The 22,625-nt window shown below is 39.1% G+C and overlaps 1 protein-coding gene and 1 long non-coding RNA gene across 3 annotated transcripts; one reads left to right on the forward strand and one right to left on the reverse strand.

Annotated features, from left to right (window-relative positions):
- Positions 1 to 620: 620 nt before the first annotated feature.
- LRPAP1 (LDL receptor related protein associated protein 1) lies at positions 621 to 9,764 on the reverse strand. Its single transcript, XM_068679783.1, has 8 exons — positions 9,533 to 9,764; positions 6,464 to 6,608; positions 6,002 to 6,126; positions 4,240 to 4,360; positions 3,202 to 3,360; positions 2,593 to 2,675; positions 1,690 to 1,866; positions 621 to 1,352 (listed from the first exon to the last, which is right to left on the reverse strand). The coding sequence occupies exons 1-8, from the start codon at positions 9,710 to 9,712 to the stop codon at positions 1,287 to 1,289; spliced, it is 1,056 nt and encodes a 351-aa protein (XP_068535884.1). The 5' UTR covers positions 9,713 to 9,764; the 3' UTR covers positions 621 to 1,286.
- Positions 9,765 to 17,661: 7,897 nt separating this feature from the next.
- LOC137855192 (uncharacterized) lies at positions 17,662 to 21,094 on the forward strand. Of its 2 annotated transcripts, XR_011095579.1 has the most exons (4): positions 17,662 to 17,913; positions 18,014 to 18,101; positions 19,633 to 19,773; positions 21,038 to 21,094. It is a non-coding gene; the product is annotated as an uncharacterized lncRNA (long non-coding RNA). The 2 variants fall into 2 exon arrangements; XR_011095578.1 differs by lacking the exon at positions 21,038 to 21,094 and having other exon boundaries at positions 19,633 to 20,187.
- Positions 21,095 to 22,625: the final 1,531 nt, after the last annotated feature.

The following is a 22,625-nucleotide window of genomic DNA, read 5'->3' on the forward strand; positions in this document are numbered from 1 at the left end:
GTCACTTGCACATTATAGAATAATCTTTACATGCACAATCATCCTACATTTAACCCACCATGGACGCAGGACTTATCTAAGTAACACACACAGTGGCTGATTCTGGCTGACCCTCTTTTTGCTATTTCTCACAGAATAGGTATAGCAAGCAAGTCTTGAAGACAGTCTCCTCGTGTCATGCTACAGCTCCGCAATATGTGAGTGAATGAGCTTCTCAACCAAGTAGCTGTAATGATTTACCTACACAGGACCTTTGCCTTAGCCTTGTTGCTGGTGCAGCTACACGTGAAACATTCCTTAGAACAAAAGGGTCAGCATTAGTACTGCAGAAAATTTCAACCCAGGTGGCTAATCTTTACCAACAGAATTAAAGGCAAAGTGATAATAACCTTTACTGGAGATTTTACTGGAGTACGTACTCAAGAGACAAGCTGCTTTAGAAAGCCGTCCACCTATTCAGAATACAGAAACACATTCTTGTGGCGCAAAACTACTCTTCCTGTCTTAAAAACTAATATATGAGTGAACTTTAGTTCCAAGCAATACACATAGTTCTCAGAAAAAAGTCTGAATACTTGTCATTGAAGAGGAGGGAATTAAAAAACCACACCTCACAGGTATCCTGTTTTGATTTTTAATGACTAAATGTAACAAAACCAAGCAACAATGAATGACAATTGTACATAGACATTCAGTAACTTCTGATGTGTTAGTCTGTAAGTTGTGAACTAACCTCAGTACTTTTTTCCTCCTTATCCCTCCTCCCCATCTCACATGGAAGATTTATATACAGTGCAGCTCTGAACTACTGCTCAACTCAGTAGAAATATTTTAGTTACCTTCAGTAGGAAAGGCATTAAGTCAAACATGGAAATAAAAAACTTCTCTGACCTCTGTTTTAATGTCCCGTACCTCAGTGCTTGCTTTTATTTATCAGAATACCTTAACTAATTATAAGATTTGTGTTTTTTTCTACTACCCAGGAATGTTCTGGAAGTTCACACGTGTTTCCTTTTGAAATGGCTACTTATTTCAAAGGCTGTTACTTGATTCACGCGTATGATTTACGTGATCCAAGATGTGCAACTTAAATTTCTAATGCAATCATTTAATTTAATAGTGCAAATACAAAACTAAGTGGACCAAAAAAATAAGTTTTCTTACAGGACAACCTTCTTCAACCCTTAGTATTTCAGAAAGACAGCTTTGTGGATCCTGTTCAGAAAGAAAAACCACCGTTATTTGTTTTGTGTTCATAGATGGATCCCATGAAGGAGAACAGATGTTTATAATTCATTGTGTTGAAGACCTTGAGAGATTCTGCTGGATAAGTCTTGCAAGTGCTTCTTTACCTAGCAGGAAAACAAAACAAATAAATTTTAATAAGACAATGAATTATGATGAAAAAGTAAATAAATTAATATCATATATTCAGAGTTTGCTATCAGTACTTGTGACAAAAATCCTCAGCTTTTAGGAAGGGCTGAGACTAGGGAGTTTTCAGGCATTTTAGAATTAGGTTTATAAAAACAATTGTGTATCCTGTAATAAACATGGAGCACAGGTGTGCCTTAACCTCCCACTCTTAAAGTCATTCACATTGCATGAAAAATCAGCACTGGATAATTGGCATTCCCTCTGCTACTGAGTTAAATTTTCAACATGTATGCATGTTGGATTTATACATACCTTATATCCAAGCTCTTTTGTTTTTTCTTCCAGCATGGCATATTTCTCTCTATTTCTGTTCAGATGTTCCTTATCTCCAGTTCCCTCTACGTGTTTCAGTTTCTCGTGTGAAATCTCTAGTTGTTTCTGGTAGTGATGGTGTTTCTCAATTTTTGCTTCAAAGTGTTTCAGCTCCTCCTAAGACAATAAATACAAACAGCTTCAAAGTATTTTCTTTCCAAGGCTTCCTCTTTCCTCTCTTTTATTGCAAGACATCCCTAAAAACTGTTTTATTGAATTTGGCACTGTAAGTTTTTCAGTTCTTTGCTTCTAAAGAATGTCTGTACAATACATTATCACCACCACCCGGACACCCAGTTTTGAAGGAAGATGTTGAAAACAACTTGCTGCAGAGACCTCAGTTTGAGACTGCTGATGTCTCTGAGGTGCTAGGAGATGACAGCAGTGAATATCAAATAAAAGTTTATGTATTCTTACTGTTGGAATAGAGTTTTTCTTTTTGCCGGGGCAGGTATGAAGGCAAAATTTACCTCTTATGCTACTGTAAAATTCTGACAAAAACATCTTACTAAGGTTAGTAGAAGCCTTGCTGGAGACTTCAGCAGGCTTTCCTCTGACACTTGTAAAAGCAGGGCCACTGAATGTAGTGTAATTAAAACACAGTTGCTTCTTTTGTAGTGCAATGCCCAATGTAGGGCATTGGGCTACATGTGAGTAAGTAAGATGACACTTCCATTTTGCTGATTATAATGGAACCATACATATGACTAGTTTCGTATATTTCAAACATTCTGATCAAAGATTTTTATTTGGCATCTGAAGAGCAAGATAGAAGTGACTGCATTAAGAGTAACACAGAACATTTAAGTGGGAAAATAGCTTTCCATACGAGATTCTACTTACCCGAAAAGATTCAAGTTCTTTCTCAGTGAAATTGGCTGATTTCGCCATGTCCCACAAATCGATCACCCTTGGTTCTTCAAATTCTAAAGAAACACATATCACCGAATGAATCACCAGACATAATGCCTTTATGCCCACCTCCTATGCATGATGAGTGTCCCTTTGCACACACATACAAAAGGATACACTAAACACTGCATTACTAATATGTCTATATGGAGGAAAAGAGAGAAAAAATCCAAGTACTTAACTTAGAACTATAGCATTGTAGGAAGTATTTTTTAAAAAGCAAAAAAACCCCAAACCCTAGAAACTGAATAATGGTGTTGTTTGCCCTGCATGTTGTCTCATATATCTGTCTTCCTGTTACAGAAGGCATAATATCCCTTCCCATGTGGGCATGGAATACAGAACTGTGCTCTTTACAGGTTGTTGCTCTCCTTACATTAGGCTTTTAGTGTCAGCTTGTAAATAGAACAACCTGGCTCTATCTTTTCAGCTCTTAGTAGCAACACCATGTACTGTGACACTAAATAATCATTACTTTCCCATTGATTTTGTAAAAAATGAAATTGATACCAAATAAACATAAAAAATGCTGTATCGTACCACTGGTGGCATCATATCCCTGGTGACTGACTTTTCGCAAACGCTCAAATCCCTGATTGATGCTTCTTAGCTTGTCTTTGAGCTCTCTGTGTTTGTTGTGCAAGATTTCCTCTTTCACCAGGTTCTCTTCAGATGGGTTGATGACATTTTTGTGGATATCTGTTGAAATATAAAAGTGTTATTGATTCTGGGTCAAATCCTGATAGGTCTAAAGCCCCAGAAATCCCTCAAATCTGGAGAAAATAAAATATGATCAGTTCTCAGCATCTGAGCTGAGTATAATAAAGCATTGACACTAGACTCTGAGAAGCAATAACTCCATTTGTGGGTTAATACTATGATCAGTGCTCCTCGGTGCTCTGGAGGGTGCTATTACTGAAATGCCTTTTACCTCTTATGACCACCAGTCACAGTTTTAGTAAGGGAATGTTCTTATTTTCCTAGGCTAGCAATATCCCAAGAAAATGGGATAGATATGGCTGATACATCCCATGCCCTTCCCCCAGGCATTTCTTGAGCCAGTCAGGACATCCAATGAGAATGTCACGCTGCCTGTGAGCTTTAGAAAACTTTGGCTCTAACAAAATTTTTGCTAGGATTAGTACAGCAAACTGGATTCAGCTCCTCAGTGCTTTAACATGAAGCTCAGTGCCAAAGATACATATCCTCTTGGGCTCCCATTACTGAGATAAAACATGCATATTCTGTAGATTTAGGATCACATTTTGCAGCAGTGCTTACTGCTTAATTTCTAGTAAACTAGAACAGCCATCATTGGTAATCTGATGACGTCTTCCCTGCTTGTAACATAGGCAAGAATCAGAAAACTGAAATGGCAACGCTTTCATTAGCTTGCAAGACTTTTGGCAGCAAATGCAGAACTAAACCCGGCAAGTATCTGGGAATGTCAGCATCTGCAAAGCAGTTCTGGCAGAAATGTCAGACTTAAGGAGTTTCAAAGAAACTTGGAAACAATGGAGGCAGTGGACAGAGAAACAGTTGTACTGATCTCAAAGCATCAGACAAATGTTCAGACACCTTCTGTTCTGCTCACGGTCTCTAGCAGAATATTGTATTCACGAATCTTTTCTTTGTGGTGCTTAAACTCTCGCCAAAGCTTATCCAATTCCTCATCAGAGAACTTCCCAGAGGTCTTGGCCTGAAAGAAATATGAACTCATTATATTTCCCAGGCCAAATGCTCTAACATGCACTCATCTATCAAAACATCCCACTTCCCACGACATTTAGAAAACTATTAAGCCCATCTTTTCTTTAAGCTCTTTTGTTTTGAACCCCTTTGTATTAGTATGATGGCAGGATTTAGACGTGTGGGACATAGTGGCTTTAATCATATCCCAAAGAAGTTTGCTTCAGACCTTCAAAGCCAGACTTGCTATGGACTACCCAGTGAAAAGCCTCTGTCATTTCTATTCTGTGGAAAACAATTTGATCAATAAGTAAGGGCCGTGGAGACACATATGCAATCAACTGAATGAGGGCTGCAGTATGATATTAAGCACAGTCTTTACTCAAGAAATCTTGTTCTACTGGCAAGTGAAGATTTTATCACTACCATACTCTGCAGTGATTTGTTTCTCTCAGGACTACTTTTTAGCAACGAGGGAAGCACTAGTCAGACACCCGGCGCACCACACACAATTCTGTTGACATACTTCCTGCAATGTGTGACAAAAAGTGAACATTTTTGATACTTATGCAATCCCAACTCTTTTTTTTTGCTTAGGGAATATTTCTAAGTGATGCACTTTACTGTTCCCCAGAGCGCATGACATCATGTTCCTTGCCAGAGCTGCATGTAGTTACAGTAACATTTTAAAACCCAGCAAATCTCTTTCTCTGCTTTGCTACCATATTACCCAAGTCTAAGAATTCTTTGCTTTATCTACTTGTTTCTAAAAACTGCATTATCTCATTTTTGTAAATTAGTTTGCCAGTCTTAATTGCCCAAATAGACCACACACTTTCTATTTTTTATGCATGAATGCAAATCCTGGAAGGTTTCATTTGAGTACCGCGTTGGTTAAATCCTTATTTAACACCCCCCAAACACCTTTCTAAAAATTCCATCAATAAGTTAGACTTTAAATGTATAATTTTTAAAAAAGCCCAGAAAGGACAAGAAGAAAAACAGGAAAAAAAAAAACACAAACAAAACAAACAAAACAAAACAAAAAAGAGAAATCATGAATTTAGTGAAATTTGAGGAAGAATTGTGTTCATCTTTAATGGAGCCAGGGATGCAGAGGGACAGATGCAGATCTCTGCTCTCTGGGGACAGTGACAGGACCCAAGGGAACAGCATGGAGGTGAGACAGGAGAGGGTCAGGCTGGGTGTTAGGGAAAGGTTCTGCACTGAGAGGGTGGTCGGGCACTGGGACAGGCTCCTCAGGGCAGCGGTCATAACACTGAGCTGCTGGAGTTCAAGAAGTGTTTGGACAATGCTCTCAGACATGGTTGAATTTTTAGGTAGCCCTGTGTGGAGCCAGGAGTTGGACACGAGGATCCTAGTGGGTGCCTTTCAGCTCAGGATGATTCTATGATCTTATCCTCCATGACTGCTGTGGGTGTTTTTTTTGGCAAAGAGCACCTGCCACACCTAGTGACCTGGATGCAGGTGGGATGGCCTTAATGCACAATGATCTGAGCTACAGAGCACAGCAGCTTGGCCAGTACTTAAAAAACAAAGCAGTAAAGCTATTCAGTTCCAAATATGAGAGCACTCAGAAGAGAAGAAAACACAGATTTCCAACATGGCAATTCCTGGAAATTTTACCCACCTTGCTCCATAATTTTTCCAGTCTTGGGTCATCCAGTGTATCGCTTTCTGTACCATCTTTAATATAGTTGGTATCGACTAGTTGAGAGTCCTTCTTTCCATTCATTCCATACTTTGTCATAATGACTGCACGGGGAATAGAAGATACATTAAAACCAGCTATGGATGTATGGAAGATGATAGGCTGCATCCTTAACTTCCAGAGCTGGATTTTGCAGCTTACAGCAGCGAGGCTAACAGTTTAAGACGCAAAGGCCCCAGGTATAATGACTTCTGAAAACACCAGGAACAAAGGAAGCTCTTATCCACTTGCAGTTCCCTACTCACCTCCAAAGAACTGCTGCACACTCAGCATCTTGAAAGACAACCTAGTATTTAATGGTTCAAACACTTACACAGGTGTCTAACCATATATATATATTTGATGCAAAGCTTAAACCTCTTCTGCAAAGATGCACCTTACCATTCAAATTGCGTCTAAGCTTGGCTTCTTTTTCTCCGTCTTCATCTAGCCCTTCAGCCTTCAGTTTTTTCCAGCTTAGCTCATCCTTTTCTTGTATTTTTAGATCACTGTGCAGCTCTGCCAGTTTCACAGCAGAGAGATGAAGCTAAGGAGAACAGAGAATGGTTTGTTTTCAGTTACATGGTGTCATCTCTTGCTGCAAAGTTACCTTAGAAGCCAGTATAGCACAGCATTTGTTTCTTTTTACCCCTACATGGGTCTGAAGGTATGAGCCACAGCATTCATACATCTCGTCTGTGAACATGGCTATGCCCTCTGCATATTAATGTTAACAGACTGTGATAATGTAGCCTTCTCTCTCAGCTCTTTAGCTATGTTGACAACAGTGAAATTGTGGAGGGGTTAAAAAGTTGTATCTTTCTTGCAAGTTCCTTCAAGTAATATTTACACGGGATTTCCCCCCTCTTTTAATGGGACTGTCTTCTGAAAACAACCCATTCTAAACCCATCTAAAAATGCCCAGTACCAATGACAAGGGATATGAAAGAAAAAATAATTAACCTGTTGTTCCCCTTTCTTAGCTTTGTTTAGATTTAAATTTAAGTCAGAGAATTAAATCCATTCCTTTTCAATAATTCACAAAATGCAGTTATGACCAAACATCTCAAATAATGTGCCATTGCCCCTACACAACCTTTCTCGTGGACCACTTTCTAACCTCACAGTTCGATTGAGTTGGTGAATTTTTTCGGTACTGTTTTGCAGACTAGCAGGACATTGATGATGGCCTTACAGGTCACAGAACCACTTTATCTCATTTTTTACTAGAAACAAAGCACACAGTTTACCCAGATCACTTCTCAACATGGCTTATGCACATTATGCACATAGAAAACCTGGATATATTCCCTTCCAACATAACAGAAGAAAAAGGGAAGATACTGAAGGAAAAAAAAAGAAGATTTAAATGCATGATAGGTCAGCTTGAAATTTTGTGAAATACACAGAGAAAACAGGAACAAAGACTATGACTAACATGCAGTTGGCTAAGCGGTATTGCTGTAAGATGAGCCAAAATGTTCAAATTTGGCACTTCAGTTATTCACTTTAAAACAGAGAAATGACACAAATCACATTAAAGCTAAAGAACTTCTTGCACATGTGTTTATAACATGAAGGTGGGGTGAAGAAAAGCCTGGAGAAGAGCGGTAATCAAAAATGTGCTAGCAGCATGACTTCCAATGGCGTTCTGCCTGAGCTCTCCCAGTTGATCCACCTCAGGTCCCCAAGCAGCCAGTTCCTGGGAGGTTGGATCCAGCTCTGAACCAGCCAGGCTCATCTGTCCTAACATAAATGTATTTTCAGGATTTTTTTTCCCATTAAAATCAAATTAAAGAATACAAAAATTCTCATTTCCTCTGAGAATCCAGGATTTTTACTAAACACAGATTCAGAACTCGGTATTATTTTTCAACACCAGAAATGGATGTTTAAACTGATGCTACTGAAAAGACAGCCATTCATTTGGCTGTTAGCAGGTTATTTGAAAATAACTCGGAAAAATGTCATAAGTGTGTTACTGCACTACATTCCTTTTGACAGGAATTTAGGAACCTATGCACGTTACTGTTTGTTACTGTTTCTGGTTTCAGTTTAGTCTGTTCTGATTCATTCAGTGCCACAAGATTACTTAATTATTGCAATTTTTAAACCAAGTTTCTCTCTGTATCTTGCACTTAGCTTACTGAAATAACTTACCAAGATTTAGAATGGTTAGAATCACAGATAAATATAAAATTTATAGCACATATTAAAACTTCTGAACCCTTTACTACTAAATGTAAAGGATCTCTGTACTGTTATTTACTACTACTTTTGGAGAACTGTTTGATAAAAGTGAAGCACTTAGCAGAAACCAGTTTAGTTATTATTTTTATGTGCTGAAAACAAACAAGCAAACAACCCTAAACTTTAGTCAGGTACTCATTTGTTTTTCCGGAGCAGGCTGACCTGGACAGCCAGAGTGTCTGCTGCGGTGGTCACAAGTAACACTGCTTTGCTCAGCAGAATTGTGTCCTAATGTTCTGGGAGGAAAAGTGAGTAAAAAGTTTGCTATTAATTGTAAAGGAAATGACTAATCATCTCACTAGTTCTGTACTCTAGTGTCAGTAGTCAAATAGTGTGGACTTAATGTGTTCTGTTTTTTGACTAACCCTTATGAGACGCCAAACACAACCCAACGAGGAATACCCTGCCTCAAATCCAGTCACTTAGGCTAGGGAATGCCCATCCAGGCTTAATTCCTTTGCTTGAAAGAACTGAGCTCTTACCAGCCACTACCCTTTTCTGCATGGTCCAAAATACTCAGGGTAAGAATACGGGTATAACTAAATACTTTTTTTTCACCTTAGAGTGAAAGAAACTCTAGTACTAAACTGTCACAGTTAAGGCTCTCACCTGAGAACAATGACATCCATTTGCTGGCCCACCTGCATGTGATTTGGTGTAAACGAAATACAGGTGATATAACCACCTAGGTGAAAGGTTTCTACCCTGCAGTGAGCTTCTGTTGGGTATGAAGCAAGGACAAAAGCCACTGCCTTCCAACAGGGCAGGATGAACACAACGTGGCCATTAAAAGAGTTAATGCATTCAGGGTGCAGGTATAGGGGACAGTCTGAGATACTCCCTGGTACCTGACGGACTTCACTGTCTTCCACTTGTTGGCAAGACACTGGACATAATGACGGGCAGGCATACTTCTATAACACAGGTACACGCGACAGAAAAGAGAAACGAGCCACTGCGAGAAAACCGCAAGGTCCCCAGGGGACGGGGCGCTGCGGCTGCTGCTCCCAGGAGCCCACCAGAGGCAGCCAGGCCTAAAACCCGGGGACAAACCACAGCACCCCAAGGCCTGACCCCACGCCGAGGATCTAGCGAAGCACGGCCGGGATTTTATCCGGGAGTCCCCGGGTTTTCTCCTCCGGCCGCACCGCCCTGCTCCAGCCGCCGCGGCCGGCCCCGACCCCCGCTTCCCCCCCTCGTACCGCCGCGGACCCCACTCACCCGCTGCGCCTTCTCCCAAATCTGGTTCAGCCTCACCACACGGAACTCCCCGGTCTCCCGCCGCTTGGCCCCGGCGGCGGCCAGCCCCTCGTTGGCCTCCCGGGAGTATTTGCTGGCCCGGGAGCTAGCAGCGAGGAGGAAAGTGGCGACCAAAACTACCAGCGCCCGCGGAGCCGCCATGTCGCGCAGCGCGGAGAACTACAAGTCCCGAAATGCCGGGCGGCCTCCGCCGCTAGGGGAGGGGGCGGTTGCATCGGAAAAGGGGCTGGAAATTCTTTTTATTTATTTATTTCCCATGTAGTAGTTTCACAGAGCACTTTCTTTCGCCCAGTTCCTGACAGGGGCCACGTGTGTCTTTCCTTCAGCGAGGTGTCGTTATCAGCAGTGTGAGGCAAAGGGGACATTGGCAGGTCTATGCACTGCACATTTGCTTGAACAAAACTTTCTGCTATTAGCACAGTATTAGAGTGTGCAGAAAAAAGAATAGGCTGCTCAGGAAGGGTGGAAAGCAAGAACAGCGATAGCTCCTGAATATCCCAGTGAGGGGGAAAGACTTGGTCCTCCTCTGGAGGTGATAGCAGGGGACAGCCCTTTGGCTTTGTTGGTGTGGGGAGAAGGAGGATGGTACGTACATTGGGTTTTTAGCAAAGGGGATGAACTATGAGAACAGCCCCCTGGTCGCTGGTGCTTGCTGAGGGCAGCTCTGGGGCAGGAGTGCCCCTTGCTGCATGGCACTCGCTTTCCATCACAGCGCTTCTTATGCACAGCAAGCAAACAATAGGTATAGAAGGCCATTGAACATTTCAGGAGGGGATTAAGTCTGGTATAATATGTAATGCTGGGAAGATGTCCAATAATTAATCCAGGATGGGTATAAATCTTACCCTGGTTATTGAGAAATCCACTGAAATTGAAAATTGCTATGATGGAAGCCCAGGGGATGTGCACTGAGACACAGGGACATTTCATGTGGGTGTTTTTGAGGGGAAGGTGGTGAAGAAAGCTTTTCTTTCTCGTCTTTTTAATATATAAATCCTCTGTGCACTGCAAAGCTTCTGTATTATGGGGTCTTTGGTATAGCTGGACATTTCTGTATTGAGTTTTGTTTAGGATGGTGCCAGAGCCTGGCTGGTTTTGGAAGCAAAGGTTCACTTCATTAAGTGGACCTCGTTTGTGACCTTGAGCAAAGGAAAGCATAGTGCTGTAGTACTGTCAACACCAAGCCTTCATGCATTATAAATCAGTACTGTGAAAACAAATAGATTGTGTGAACTATAATGAGATTTCTGAGAACGATGCCCTGAGGAGGATTTTTACTGGACTTATTTTTGCCTCATAAGCAATATAAAGCATCTTTCTTCTCTTCCACATTTTCCTAAGTTAACACTGAGATTCTCAGTTATATGGGCTGAGAAGCTGTTGCTGTAAAACTGAATTGCAGAAGCAGGCAAAAGTATCACAGGCTTGCCTCATTTCTAAAATAAAGGGAGATATTGATGTTTTTTGAACATTGTAGTATGCTAGTGAAATGATGGTGGGAAAACATGCCCTTCAGATTTATGCAAATCTTCTGGACTGCTCCACATCAGTTTTAGGTTCTAGAGCTTGTTTTAGTCTCATTATTACAGTATATATGTGTATTGTTGAGTCATTTTGGAACAGATGGTTTCATATTGTCTGTCATTTGAAGTATTGATTGAATTTGCAGTCTCTCTGCAAATAAAGTAGACCTCAATACTATATAAACTATTACAGATTCCCACTCTTTTTCTTGTACTAAGCTTAGTTATGGGTAGCTTTGCGCATTTGTTTGCTTGAAGTTTTGAACTACAATGGGAAAAAATTCAGAAAGAAAGAGTAGAAATAAGGAATAAGGAGTGCAGGACTGTTATTTTGCTTATGATGGATTGTTGTAAGGGCACTGTACAATCAGATACATCTGTAAAGTGAGTATTCAGTACCACCACTTTGTTTTGTTGTGCATGTTTTGGACCAAGTGCTTCACTCCCACAAGTAAAAAGCCAAAATGATTCTACTGACTTCTGTTTAGAGACTTCAGATTTATGTTGGTATAGATGAGGCCAAACTCATCACAGAATGCACCTTAGGGTAAATAAAAAACACAGTGGGAGGTAATGGAAAATCAACTCTATAACAGTTTTCCTTTCTTGTGCACTTTGGGTTGAATTCTCCCTTAATTTTTCCCTTGCATAATAGACAAGCAGCTCAGCTGAATCCCTGGGACTGTGCCAAAACTGATAGAAGCAGTGGAAGTGTTAAGCCTATTGTCTAGGCGTCTATTGATTGCATTGTCCCAAAGGACCGTTTCTGAGTTGACAGACCATAGCTTTTTTTTTTTTTATTATTATTATTTGTTCTTTATTATCCTTAAAAACAAAACAAAACAAAAACCAACAACAACAAAAAAACAACCAATAACAAAACATGATGTAGACCACACTCAGAAGTCCTTCTTCTGCCCTCTGCTCACTTGAAAAACAAAATTAGAGAAATTTGGAATGAGGATGACATTGCAAAGCTGTAGAAAGATCAGAGAAAGTCTAGGTTAAAAGAAAGTCTTATGGCATTTATGGAACAGTGCAGAGCTCCTGGTAAAATAACAGAGAGGAGGGCTTTAAGTCATTCAGAGGCTTGAAGGTGATCTAAATTGCATAGTTCTGAGTACAGTGTTGGGAGATCTTTACCTTTAAGATTCAGTTTAAGAGCTGGATCTGTTGGTCCTGGTTTCAGTTTTACCAAAATCTGTTCACCATTGAATTTTCTCATTGACATGTTCTGTATACATCTGAAAATAGAAATAAATAAAAACTTCCTGCCATTTCAAATACTCTGCTGCTGAGCTCTGGGGGGAGAGGTGGGGGGGGGGGGAGGGGAGGGGAGGGGAAAGCAAGCAAACAAACAAAACAACAACAAAAAAACAAAATGTTGGAACCTTTTTTATCTCCATCTTCTATTCAGTCTGCTGGCTGCATGCTGAGCCTAGCAAGCCAAGATGCAGGGAAGGTAGGGTAAGTGTGGTGGGTTTGTAAAGGTGCTGGTTACTTTTTCTAAATATGCATTTCCTCAGCCTCCCAAGGACCCTGTTGAGGGTGTACTGAAGTGATATCTGGAAACATTTTGCAAACACTAACCTTAGCCAAAAGTCTGCCTCTGCTGGAAAGCAACATGCCTTTTTCCCTTTCCTGTGGAAGACCACAGATATTTCAGTGTAGTAACATGGGCCCTACAAAAAGTTTTAAGACTTCCTTTCCATTGTTCCTCTCCTACCCAAGCTAAATTTTAGCAAAAAAACAGTACTGTTGCATTTTTTTCCACCCACGTAAGACTGATGTGAAATATAAAAGCTTGTTTTATGACTCTCAGTCCTCTCTGTAATGAATGATTTTCTTATTCCTGAGGGTTAGTAAAATCTACCAAATGCATTGCCTCTTCCCAACCGCAACCCTCATGCATGGCAAAACAGTTCTTCTGGCAGTGGGCTAGCCTTTTCTACCTTTCATTTTTTCAGCCCTGGTTCTTTCTAGCTTTGCCAAAAGCAGCACTCTGTATGGTTCATTTTCCTGTAACAAATGCACTTTGACCCCTCAGTTCTCCTAAATCTAGCCCAAATTTTAACTTTGCCAGTATCCAGGACAATGGGACACTTACCTCTCCCAGAATCCTTCTACGTTGTTGTCCCACTGCATTTAATCTTTCAAAGCCCACTCTGATCAGTAATAAATCTAACTATTTGGAGAAAGTCCTCATTCTTCAAAACCTAACCTGTTTGTCCATCCTGCCAGAACATAAACCAAGACAGGTATGTCTATATTAAAACAACAACAAAAAACACATTTTGAACTACCTTCCTCATTTTAGTTGTCTGTGCAGTTGTCTGTGAGCCATTTTTTATGACTCTACTTCTAGAAATGTTAGCATAACCATAACAACAGTAGACACAAACAGACCAAAGTTATATTTTCCTACTTTTTAAAAGGTTAGTGTCTCTTCTAAGCCATATTTCTCACTCAGCTTCTCCAGACAACACAACTTAAGAGTTTCATGGTTGTAGTATACACTGAAGACCAGTTTGTAGCTGAAAACTCTGAAAAACAATATTTTTCACTATTCCATTACCATTCTAGGTTTCTGAGGTATGCAGCATCCATCAACTTAAATACATAAAGTTCTAATTTCCCAAACCCATTGTTCCTAGTCTAAGCTCGAATTATGATTTATTATTCTATTAGTTTTTTAAAGTAATTACCAACTTATATTATCACTCCCTCTCCTTCTTTGTTTCTGAGGGTTAGAAGGTCCAGGAATAAAGAGAGTTCTACTTTCAGAATTCTTTGTTCCTACTCCTGTCTTTAAACCTAACCCTCTTTATACACATGGACACAACCCTAAACTATGCGTATGTTATTCCTCCTTGATGATCTTTAGTTTTTCAGGCATGCATTATACACCAGTGAAATTAAATTACAGAAATTGATTTTCCCACGGTATAATATATACTGCAATGAAATTCCTGGCTTGCAAACCTCTACCTATTTGAAAAATTATTCCATCAGAATATTTTACTGTTGATGCTCCACTCTGTGCTATTGTGGTTTGAGTGACTTGAATTCTACTAACTTTCTGCTTACTTCTCTTTACTTAAAAACGTAGAACGTTCTTACACATATCTAACAGAGCTTTAAGCATAATCTCAGGATCTCTATAAATAATAAAAAATGAATATAGCTTTAGTGTCTGCAAACCCAGACTTTATCACCACTTTTGTGAGTGGGCAGTGTGTGACAATATATCCAACTATTAAATTCATGAACTCTTATTTCCCTAAATGCCTATACAGTCACTTGTACAAGCATAAACCTGAGCCAGGCTTAGTCTGTAACAGTCAGAAAATTGATTGAATTACTTTAATATCATATTCCATTATTGAGAAGACCCATCAGTGCACTGGACAAGTTATGCCCTTCTGCTCCTCTTTAACCTAACTCTTAATTGTAAACCACCACTATCCACCTCCTTTCTTGTCTCTGTCTTGGTAAAAAGAAAGGCATGTACACTTGTCTTCCACTTCTAATTTAAATGATCTTAGGAAATTTGTATCTAGGAAAGGCAAATAATTTTGTAATTGTATTATTAAGTGGTTGAGTCACTATCCCTGGAGGTTTTAAAAGATGTTTAGATGTAGAGCTTAGTGATATGGTTTAATGGAGGACTTGTTAGTGTTAGGTTGGACTAGGTGATCTTGGAGGTCTCTTCCAAGCTAGATGATTCTGTGATCTATTTTTTTTTTTTTTTTGTAGGCTGCTTTTGAGGCCATGCTCCTTCTTAGTACAAATAGAAGCTGCCTTTTGACAGACCTTTTATCTTTGAGCTAATATAATAAACAGATCCTTTGTGTTTATCTAAATTTGATGAGTGTGTCCAAACTGTAAAAGAAATGATAATTGGTTCTTGGCTATATGTGTATCTATATAGTTTTAGTCCCATTCGGTAAGATGCACTACAAAAGTCAATGAAGTATTTGAGGATGAATTTGTGAATCCTGCATTTCTTGACTAAGTTTAGTTAAGGCCTTTATTATATCTGTGCTATAAATGCTCTTTTCCTCATTTGCAAGAAGGCTAATCCAGAAATCCAACAATGTTTACTGGTTTAGTAAATTAAACACATTATAACAGATGTCTTGGACAGATGCTCAACTAACTTTTAGGTCCTACCCATTTGGAAGAGAAACAATAGTGTTAACACATTTCTGGAGAATCTAGTACTAACCTAGAAAAATAAATTTTTCTCTTGTTTTTGTGTGTTAATTAATAGAGTTTAGCCAAGGCGTGATATAACTAAAGATCCATCCAAATGTAAAAATCAGCTGTTATTCTGCAGGAGAGTGTACATGTTCTTTAAATGATGAGATTCAGTCCCAAAGCAGTGTAAGAAATGTGACAGAAGGGTAAAACTGGCTCAAAAGCATCTGTCTATCCTATACTAGTGATGGCTGCAAACTAAAGCTCCCTGTGGTACACATCACAGCGGTTAGCTACAGACTGATCTTGTGAAGAAAACCACAAGTGTACCTTAATACCACTGTAATCTTGCTGGCTCTGCTTGGCTCTGCAGGATTTTATTTGTATTTAGGATTAGGTCTTAGCAGTTTAAAAGCTTTTTGGCCATATAAAGATCGAAGTCTCTGCTGGTAAAACACATTCAAGTTAATATTGAGTATTAATAGCACAGGAACCTTTCAAATCAAGATGGCTTTGGAGTTTCCCGATTGTCTTTGTTCAGAGACCCAAAACAACATCTATGTCTGGTGTCTGCTTCTCAGTATAGACCTGTAAGCACAGAGGGATCCTATTTCTTCTTTTACTTTCTTTTAGTAACAGAAGAGAGAGCATATTTCTGGATCTTACACATGCTTTTTCATAGAGATGTATAGTTTCTTATATACTCATTTGCTTTACATTAAAGAGCACTTATTCAGGTTTGCTTTAGGTTTTCCAGCCCTGGACTTAATCATATCTGGGCTACCTGGGCTGAAATATCTCGTGAAGGTACAATCCTGTTTGTCAAGGGATTAAGCCTATTCCTTCACTGGGTTCTGTTCTGTAAGTCTCTGATTTATGGATGATTCTGTAAGAACATATATTCTGTTAAGGTTCAGCTTCTAGACATAAATTTTGACTACTTCAGCCAGGCTACCAGTAGCTGGATTCTTCTGATGTTCCCTTCAGGAGTCTGCAACAGCTCACAGTGATAGGACATCACAGCTGTCTGAAAACGCTATGCATTCATTCCACAGAAGGCCTGAAGGCTTACAGCTGTACCTGTAAGAGCTTTGTAACCTTCCTTCTCTCTGCAAACTCCATTTGACGAGCAGCCCTCGTCACAGCATCTGTCTCTGATTCTCTGCATGGGTGACTCTCAACTCCCTGTCTAAGCAAACCCTTTTCCAGTCTGACGTTTTAGGTCTGCTTCATTCCAAGTCTGAATCATAGGAAAACTACTCTATTGTAGTGTGGATAATGCCTTTTTTTTTTTTTTTTCCCCCCCACTCGATCCATTTAAGTTAAATTAAACTATGCTACTGTTTTTTTTTTTTTTTTTTTTTTTTTTTTCTGAAACAACTTCTTTATTTTCCTTGGATTTAATTCTGTGCATTCAAGCGGGAAGTTAAACAATGTCAACCTGAAGAAAATGAATCATATAACACGCAGAAAAAATAGACAGTGGAAATGGTTGTTATTACATTAACATCTTACCTATGTCTTTAATGGAATTACTGGAACATCAAGGAGAATTAACCAGCTTGAAATTTATTTTTAAATGTGCTTTCTCATAAAGTGCATCCTTTCTCCCATGCATTTAATTTTAGTGATAGAAGAAAACAAGTGTTGGGATAATGTTACTGTAAAACATCTCTCTGGAGTAGCTAATTCTTATGTGTTAACAGTTTTCTATCTCTATTATATTGTTGAAATTGCTTCCTTAGCTAACCTGTTTAGGGCTGTTGCTAAAGATAAACGCATCAAAACCAGGTTATGAATTCTGCCCTTCTAGAAGAGATTGTTGTGTCTGAATCAGGTGAACCTTGAGTTGTTTTGGGAAGAAATCTGCTTCTTATTGGCATTCTTAGCTGTTTGTGTTAGTCCTCTTTGCTACAGCTCTAGATAACTGCAGGCTGCTGTGGTGGATCCAACTTTCCTTTTTATCCAATTCCCAATGAATGCTTTTAATGGCTCTTTCTTCATGACTGCTGAGGTGATAACATGGATCTTGTAGGTGGAATCTTGAATTGTTTCAATGAGTTTAGGGACTGAATAAACTTGAGCTCTAGATTGAGAGACATTTTCTCAAGCACTCATATCAGAATCCTGGCAACCCTCATTGTTTTGTGATCCTTTTGGTACCACCATGGACTTTACTATTCTGTTGTGTGACTGCTTCAATTTTTAATATGAAGTATATAGGTAAGTTTTTAAATAGAGTTTGTGCTGTAAATAATTAGTATAAAATAAACAATGAGTGCACAAAAACCCACCCCACAATCAAACTAATTGCTAACAGGTGTCTCACCTGCCAGTGAAATGCAGCTGCTCTCTGAGATGGAGCCTGTCAGTGCAACTCGTGTTTTGGTGTAGTTCAATAGAAAATGCAAGAACAGTTTAATGAAACAGAACATGGAATAACAGAAAGGATTCTGAAAAATGTCAAGTGTCATGTCCTTGAATACCAAGTGCTGCGTTATTTTCTCATAAAACTATAACAAATAATTGACTGGAACTCTGTTCCTCCTGAATGATCCTTTGGGGAATTCAGCAGTGCAGAGTAGAAACAAACCTGACAGATGTGCTCCTTTACTTCAGGTTTCTGTCAGAGCAACTGTGTCTTTTGTTATCAGGAACTTAGTCAAGGGCTCCTTAAAGGTATTTTTGCCGTTTAACTTGATCCTTCTTTTTCCTGCAGAAATGTAGGACAGGAATCGTGATGGCTTGTATAATGCTGACTGTCACTATGACGTGTGACAACAGGAGGTCTTCAGTATTGAGCAAACGTATGTGTTTTTATTTGGCTATGTTGCCACCTTGAATAGTTTCTCCCTCTTGCTTTGTTTGCTTTTTCTTCCTCTTCCCATCTAACTTTGGCTATGTCATCCCTTGTTTAGGTATGTTCATGAGCTTCCTTCAAATTCTGTTATTGTCACAACACAACTTTTCAAGTATAGCTGTGTAATGCATGCCTTCATCCCTTTATTTTCCTCCCATTCTCCCTTCATTACCTATATACTTTTCAAATTTTAGCAAGTAATAGCTATACCTTTCAAAACTTGTTTGAACTGCCACACTCTTCCGAGATGCAGAAGGAAGAGTTGTATGTCACAGTTCTGCATTATTTAGATGTAGCTCGGCATTGGTATCTATTGAACCATACAATAAACATTTTATTTTCTGGGTATTTGTTGTCAGACCTCCCAAAGTGGAGCAGCAGTAATTTTCAAGTTACTGTTACGTGGGGGTTGAATTTTTGGTGAGCAGCCTTCAAAGCTGGCTTGCCATTTCAGAGTGTTACGAGCTCTGGCATGAGCACTCAAGAGCGTAAAAGGAGTAGTTTTCATTCTAATTACTGTTTCTGAAGTTTCAGCTGTTTAGGTGGAAGAAGGGTCATGGGAGCTGTAGAAAACTGAGCCAACTAAACAGATGGGATATTCCAGTCCAGCTGAAAGAAATACTCTTCCTCCAGAGAAGACAAAGAAGGTTTAAGAGCTAAAAAAAATTTCTACATCACCTGCTATGTTTGAGATCTTAGTGCTTCACAATAAGCATCAGAGTAATTCCGCAAGGAAGGAAAAAAGACAGTTCAGTTAGAAGGATTTCATGAGCCAAACACCAATTTCAGGGTGTCTTGTTATCCATATTGGCTATGAAGCATTCAAATGAATAATATCCAGGTAGCAGTGGCTGGACATTTACCTGGGCGGAATGAAACAAGAGGACAATAATTGTAGAGGGAGTTGAGATTACACCAGTCCCAAGAATGAGAACACTTCTAATCTTTTTTTAGTTTGTAGTGTTATGACAGCCTGAAAATAACGTATGAGCCAGAGAAAAAGACTTGTTTCTGGCCTGATATATATGCAGTCCAAGTAGAGACGTGCTATAGAGGAGTGCAGGTAGGGTTGCACTACAGAGCAAGAAGTACTGAAGAAATACACGATAACTGATCAGTGTGAGCTATGAAAGGGATGACAAAGTGACTTTCTTTGCTATAGTCTGAGTCAAAAAGCAGGAAGGAAGACAGACAAACCTGCACAAGCTGGAGGCATCTTGCTGTTGTACCCTGTTGTTTCAGTTGGATTCTCCTGCTTCTGCAAGATAGACTACAACAAAGAAATCGGTGTAATTGTCAAGAAAATTATTTTTGGTGGAAAAGTGGTTAAATGAAAAGAATAGTTCTGCATAGTGTTAAATGTAGCATAACTAATATTAAACACTACAGATGACATATTTACCAGCCAAAAACATAAATAAATGGAAATCTAAATGTGAGCCACTTAATCATTTCTATTTTTTTCTTTTTTTTCCTAGACAACATCCAAAATAAAAATAAAAGCTGATCAGGAAAGACAGAAAAGTAAAGTGAACAATCCAAATGTGCTGTCCTTGGGAGTGAGAAGGAAAATCTCACTTGGGAGTGAGAAGGAAAATGTGCCTGTTCACTGCTACAAGGTTAGGAAGAAGGTACACAAAAGGAAATGGAAGAAGACTTCAGGGTTCTCAGAATGAAATCTGAATGTCTATCTATTTCCATCTGTGGTAGAGGATGTTGCTGGAAGATGTGGCCACTAATCGTCTTTGCTGTAACACAGCAGTGGAGCCTGAGCTGGAAAAATGCTGTTGTTTTTATACCTCCATTCAGAAGACATTGGTTATCTGCCCAATTAAGCCAAATGCTAATAAAACTAATTTATCTAGTGTTGTCTTAAGTGGCACATATCTATAAGCATTTATTGCACTGAATTAAGTGTAATAAGTGGCCAATGTTCACTGTGACCTCAGTAAAACCTTTTCAAACATTCTGCTTCCAGCCTGCCGTTCTGCATGCTTGGTCTGCACAAAATGTTTTTGGAAGGAAAGCATATGTAAAGGCCATTTAATATACTTCCAAGAGACTAAGAGTTATTCATTATCCTGCCCTCTCTCTAAATATACCCAGCTGGGTATATAATCCTTATTTTCCCATCATGTACTATAGACTCTTCTGGAATATAATGCTAGCAGATAGCATTTCTCTTGAGATTAACATTAAAGTTCATTTATCAGAAATAAATATAGAGCAGCTAGGAAAATTTGCAGTCAATACTTATCCCAAAAGAAAGTAGATTTTATTTTAATTGGAACAAAATTGTGTTATAGATTGTGCATTGTTAAATACCTTGCAGTAGATAGATGATTTACAGCCAAGGCAGAGTAATTAGGTCATGGCCCAGGGTTCCTATTTGTCCTCTGTTTTGGGTAGTATGTTTTCCAGAAACATACTTTTATTTTATTTTTTTTGAGGAATTTTGAATTCAGATGTATTTATGGGCTTTCCTTGGTTGTATGGATTATTTGCAAGTGAGTCTCCAACTTCAGTGGAGAACACAAGGATCATGGAGCAGGAAATACTGAAATACATGTATAAATTGAAGACAGACTTGACTGACTCCTTGTCTTCTTGGAGTTGATTTTCCCCTATTAAAGTTCATAGGGACTTCCTCCCTATCACCATATCACCAAATCAGTTTCAGAATATAGGTCTTTGCCACATACTTTTAAAAATTAGAATTAGTGATAAGATTTGATTCATATTTTGCTGTATCGGAGCATTTGATCACATGGGATTATTTCTGTACCATGCCACAGAAGAGGTATGAGGGTCAGACATGAATAGTCATGGTTTAAAATAAAATAGCCATATATACTTTTAATAATCTCTTTACATTTGTTGCAGCACTGACAATGTCAGTGAGGAGACTGTCAGAAAAATACCATCTGTGAGAAAGAAAAGGTAAGTAATTTTTATACCTCATAGCTGGCAATCATAAAAGAAAGGTAGAAATCCTTATCCTTCTTTTCTCCAGCCCTGACAGCTGGACAGAAAAGCTGAGTCATATTAACTGACTATTGGCAGGTAAAATAGATCAGGTCAAGCACATTCCACGGACTACATCAAAAGCAATTAATCTTCACATAAACTGTAACTCGATTTTCAAGAGCATTTGGACTTAACAGTGAAAATTTTAGACTGCTTTAATCTACATCCATCCTGTCATTTATATATATAGGTCCTTTGTTGCAACAATTTTCTCTCCAGCTATATGGCTGATCCAATACTTAAGAAGTTCAATTCCTATGTTTTTTACCTGTGAAAATGCTAGTTCTGTTTGTTAAATTGTACTGGTTGCCTAAATTATGGGGATTTAAGAATGCTGTTTGTATTCATGGGTGGGATGTTCTCTTCTGCTCTGCACACTGATTCTGTAGCCTGGTTTTCCTTCTTTTTGCTGTAGGGAGCCTTGTGTCACTCCTTGACTTGTGTGCGTCTACACTGTGTTCTAGTCTCTGTCGTCAGGCTTTGCGTGTAGGTGTGACTCTAGGGACCTAATCCAAAGGCATTAAAGTCAGAGGGAATCTGCTTGCTTAGATGGATTTGGGGTAAAGTCTGGAAGGCCAATGTTTACTCCCAGGGAAGGGTTAAAGGGCTGCTTCTTAGTCTGAAAGTGAGCAGGATATACTTCTACTTTGGGTTAATAAAAAAGCAAATGAATCTAATGTAGAAGAGGACTGAATAATTGATGGTGCACAGAAAGGCATGTTGCTATTAAACATGACCACCAAAGATGAGAGAGAATCATAACTTTTTATATGAATAACATCATCAGGATAAATGTAAAGAGACAGAGGGACTGGCATCATATCTACTTCTTACTCTTTTTGTTCAGCTGCTCTGCCATAACATGCCAAACGCAGCTCTGGATCTAAATTTTGGAGTGGTTCAGAGGTGAGTCTCCCAGTTCTGAGTTCTTTTCAAAAAGATTGCCCAGTGTTTCTGGGGTGATGTGCAAGAAGCAAGCAAATAAATAAAGAAGTGAATCTCTTAAGATTCATTTCTTCAGAATAGTCTGTGGCCACAGGAGGGCAATACTGTTCTGTAATAAATTTGACATACTTTACTCACTGAAAATCTAATTTGCAAACAGGTACCTGAGGGGAGAATAGGATTGATCGTGTTTAACAGTCATTGAAGTCATATTGATCAAAAAGTGGATTTATGCCTTAAGCTATGTTTATAAGTGTTGACCAGCTAGTGCTCCCAACGCTGCTGTGAATTTCATCTTCTTTTTCAGAAGAGCAAATTGCAGCACAGAAACTGAGAGCTGCAATAAAAAAAAAAAAAAAAAAACTGGAAAAAAAAAATAAAAAAACTGAGAGCAATAAGATTTAAGGAACTGCTGCTTCCCTTTCCTTGGTTTATATTGTGACTGGTTTATGCCCTCCTTCCTACCACGCTCAGACCAAGAGGTGGCACAGGCAATGCA

Source organism: Anas acuta, chromosome 4 (genome assembly GCF_963932015.1).
Source record: "Anas acuta chromosome 4, bAnaAcu1.1, whole genome shotgun sequence".
Classification (NCBI taxonomy): domain Eukaryota; kingdom Metazoa; phylum Chordata; class Aves; order Anseriformes; family Anatidae; genus Anas; species Anas acuta.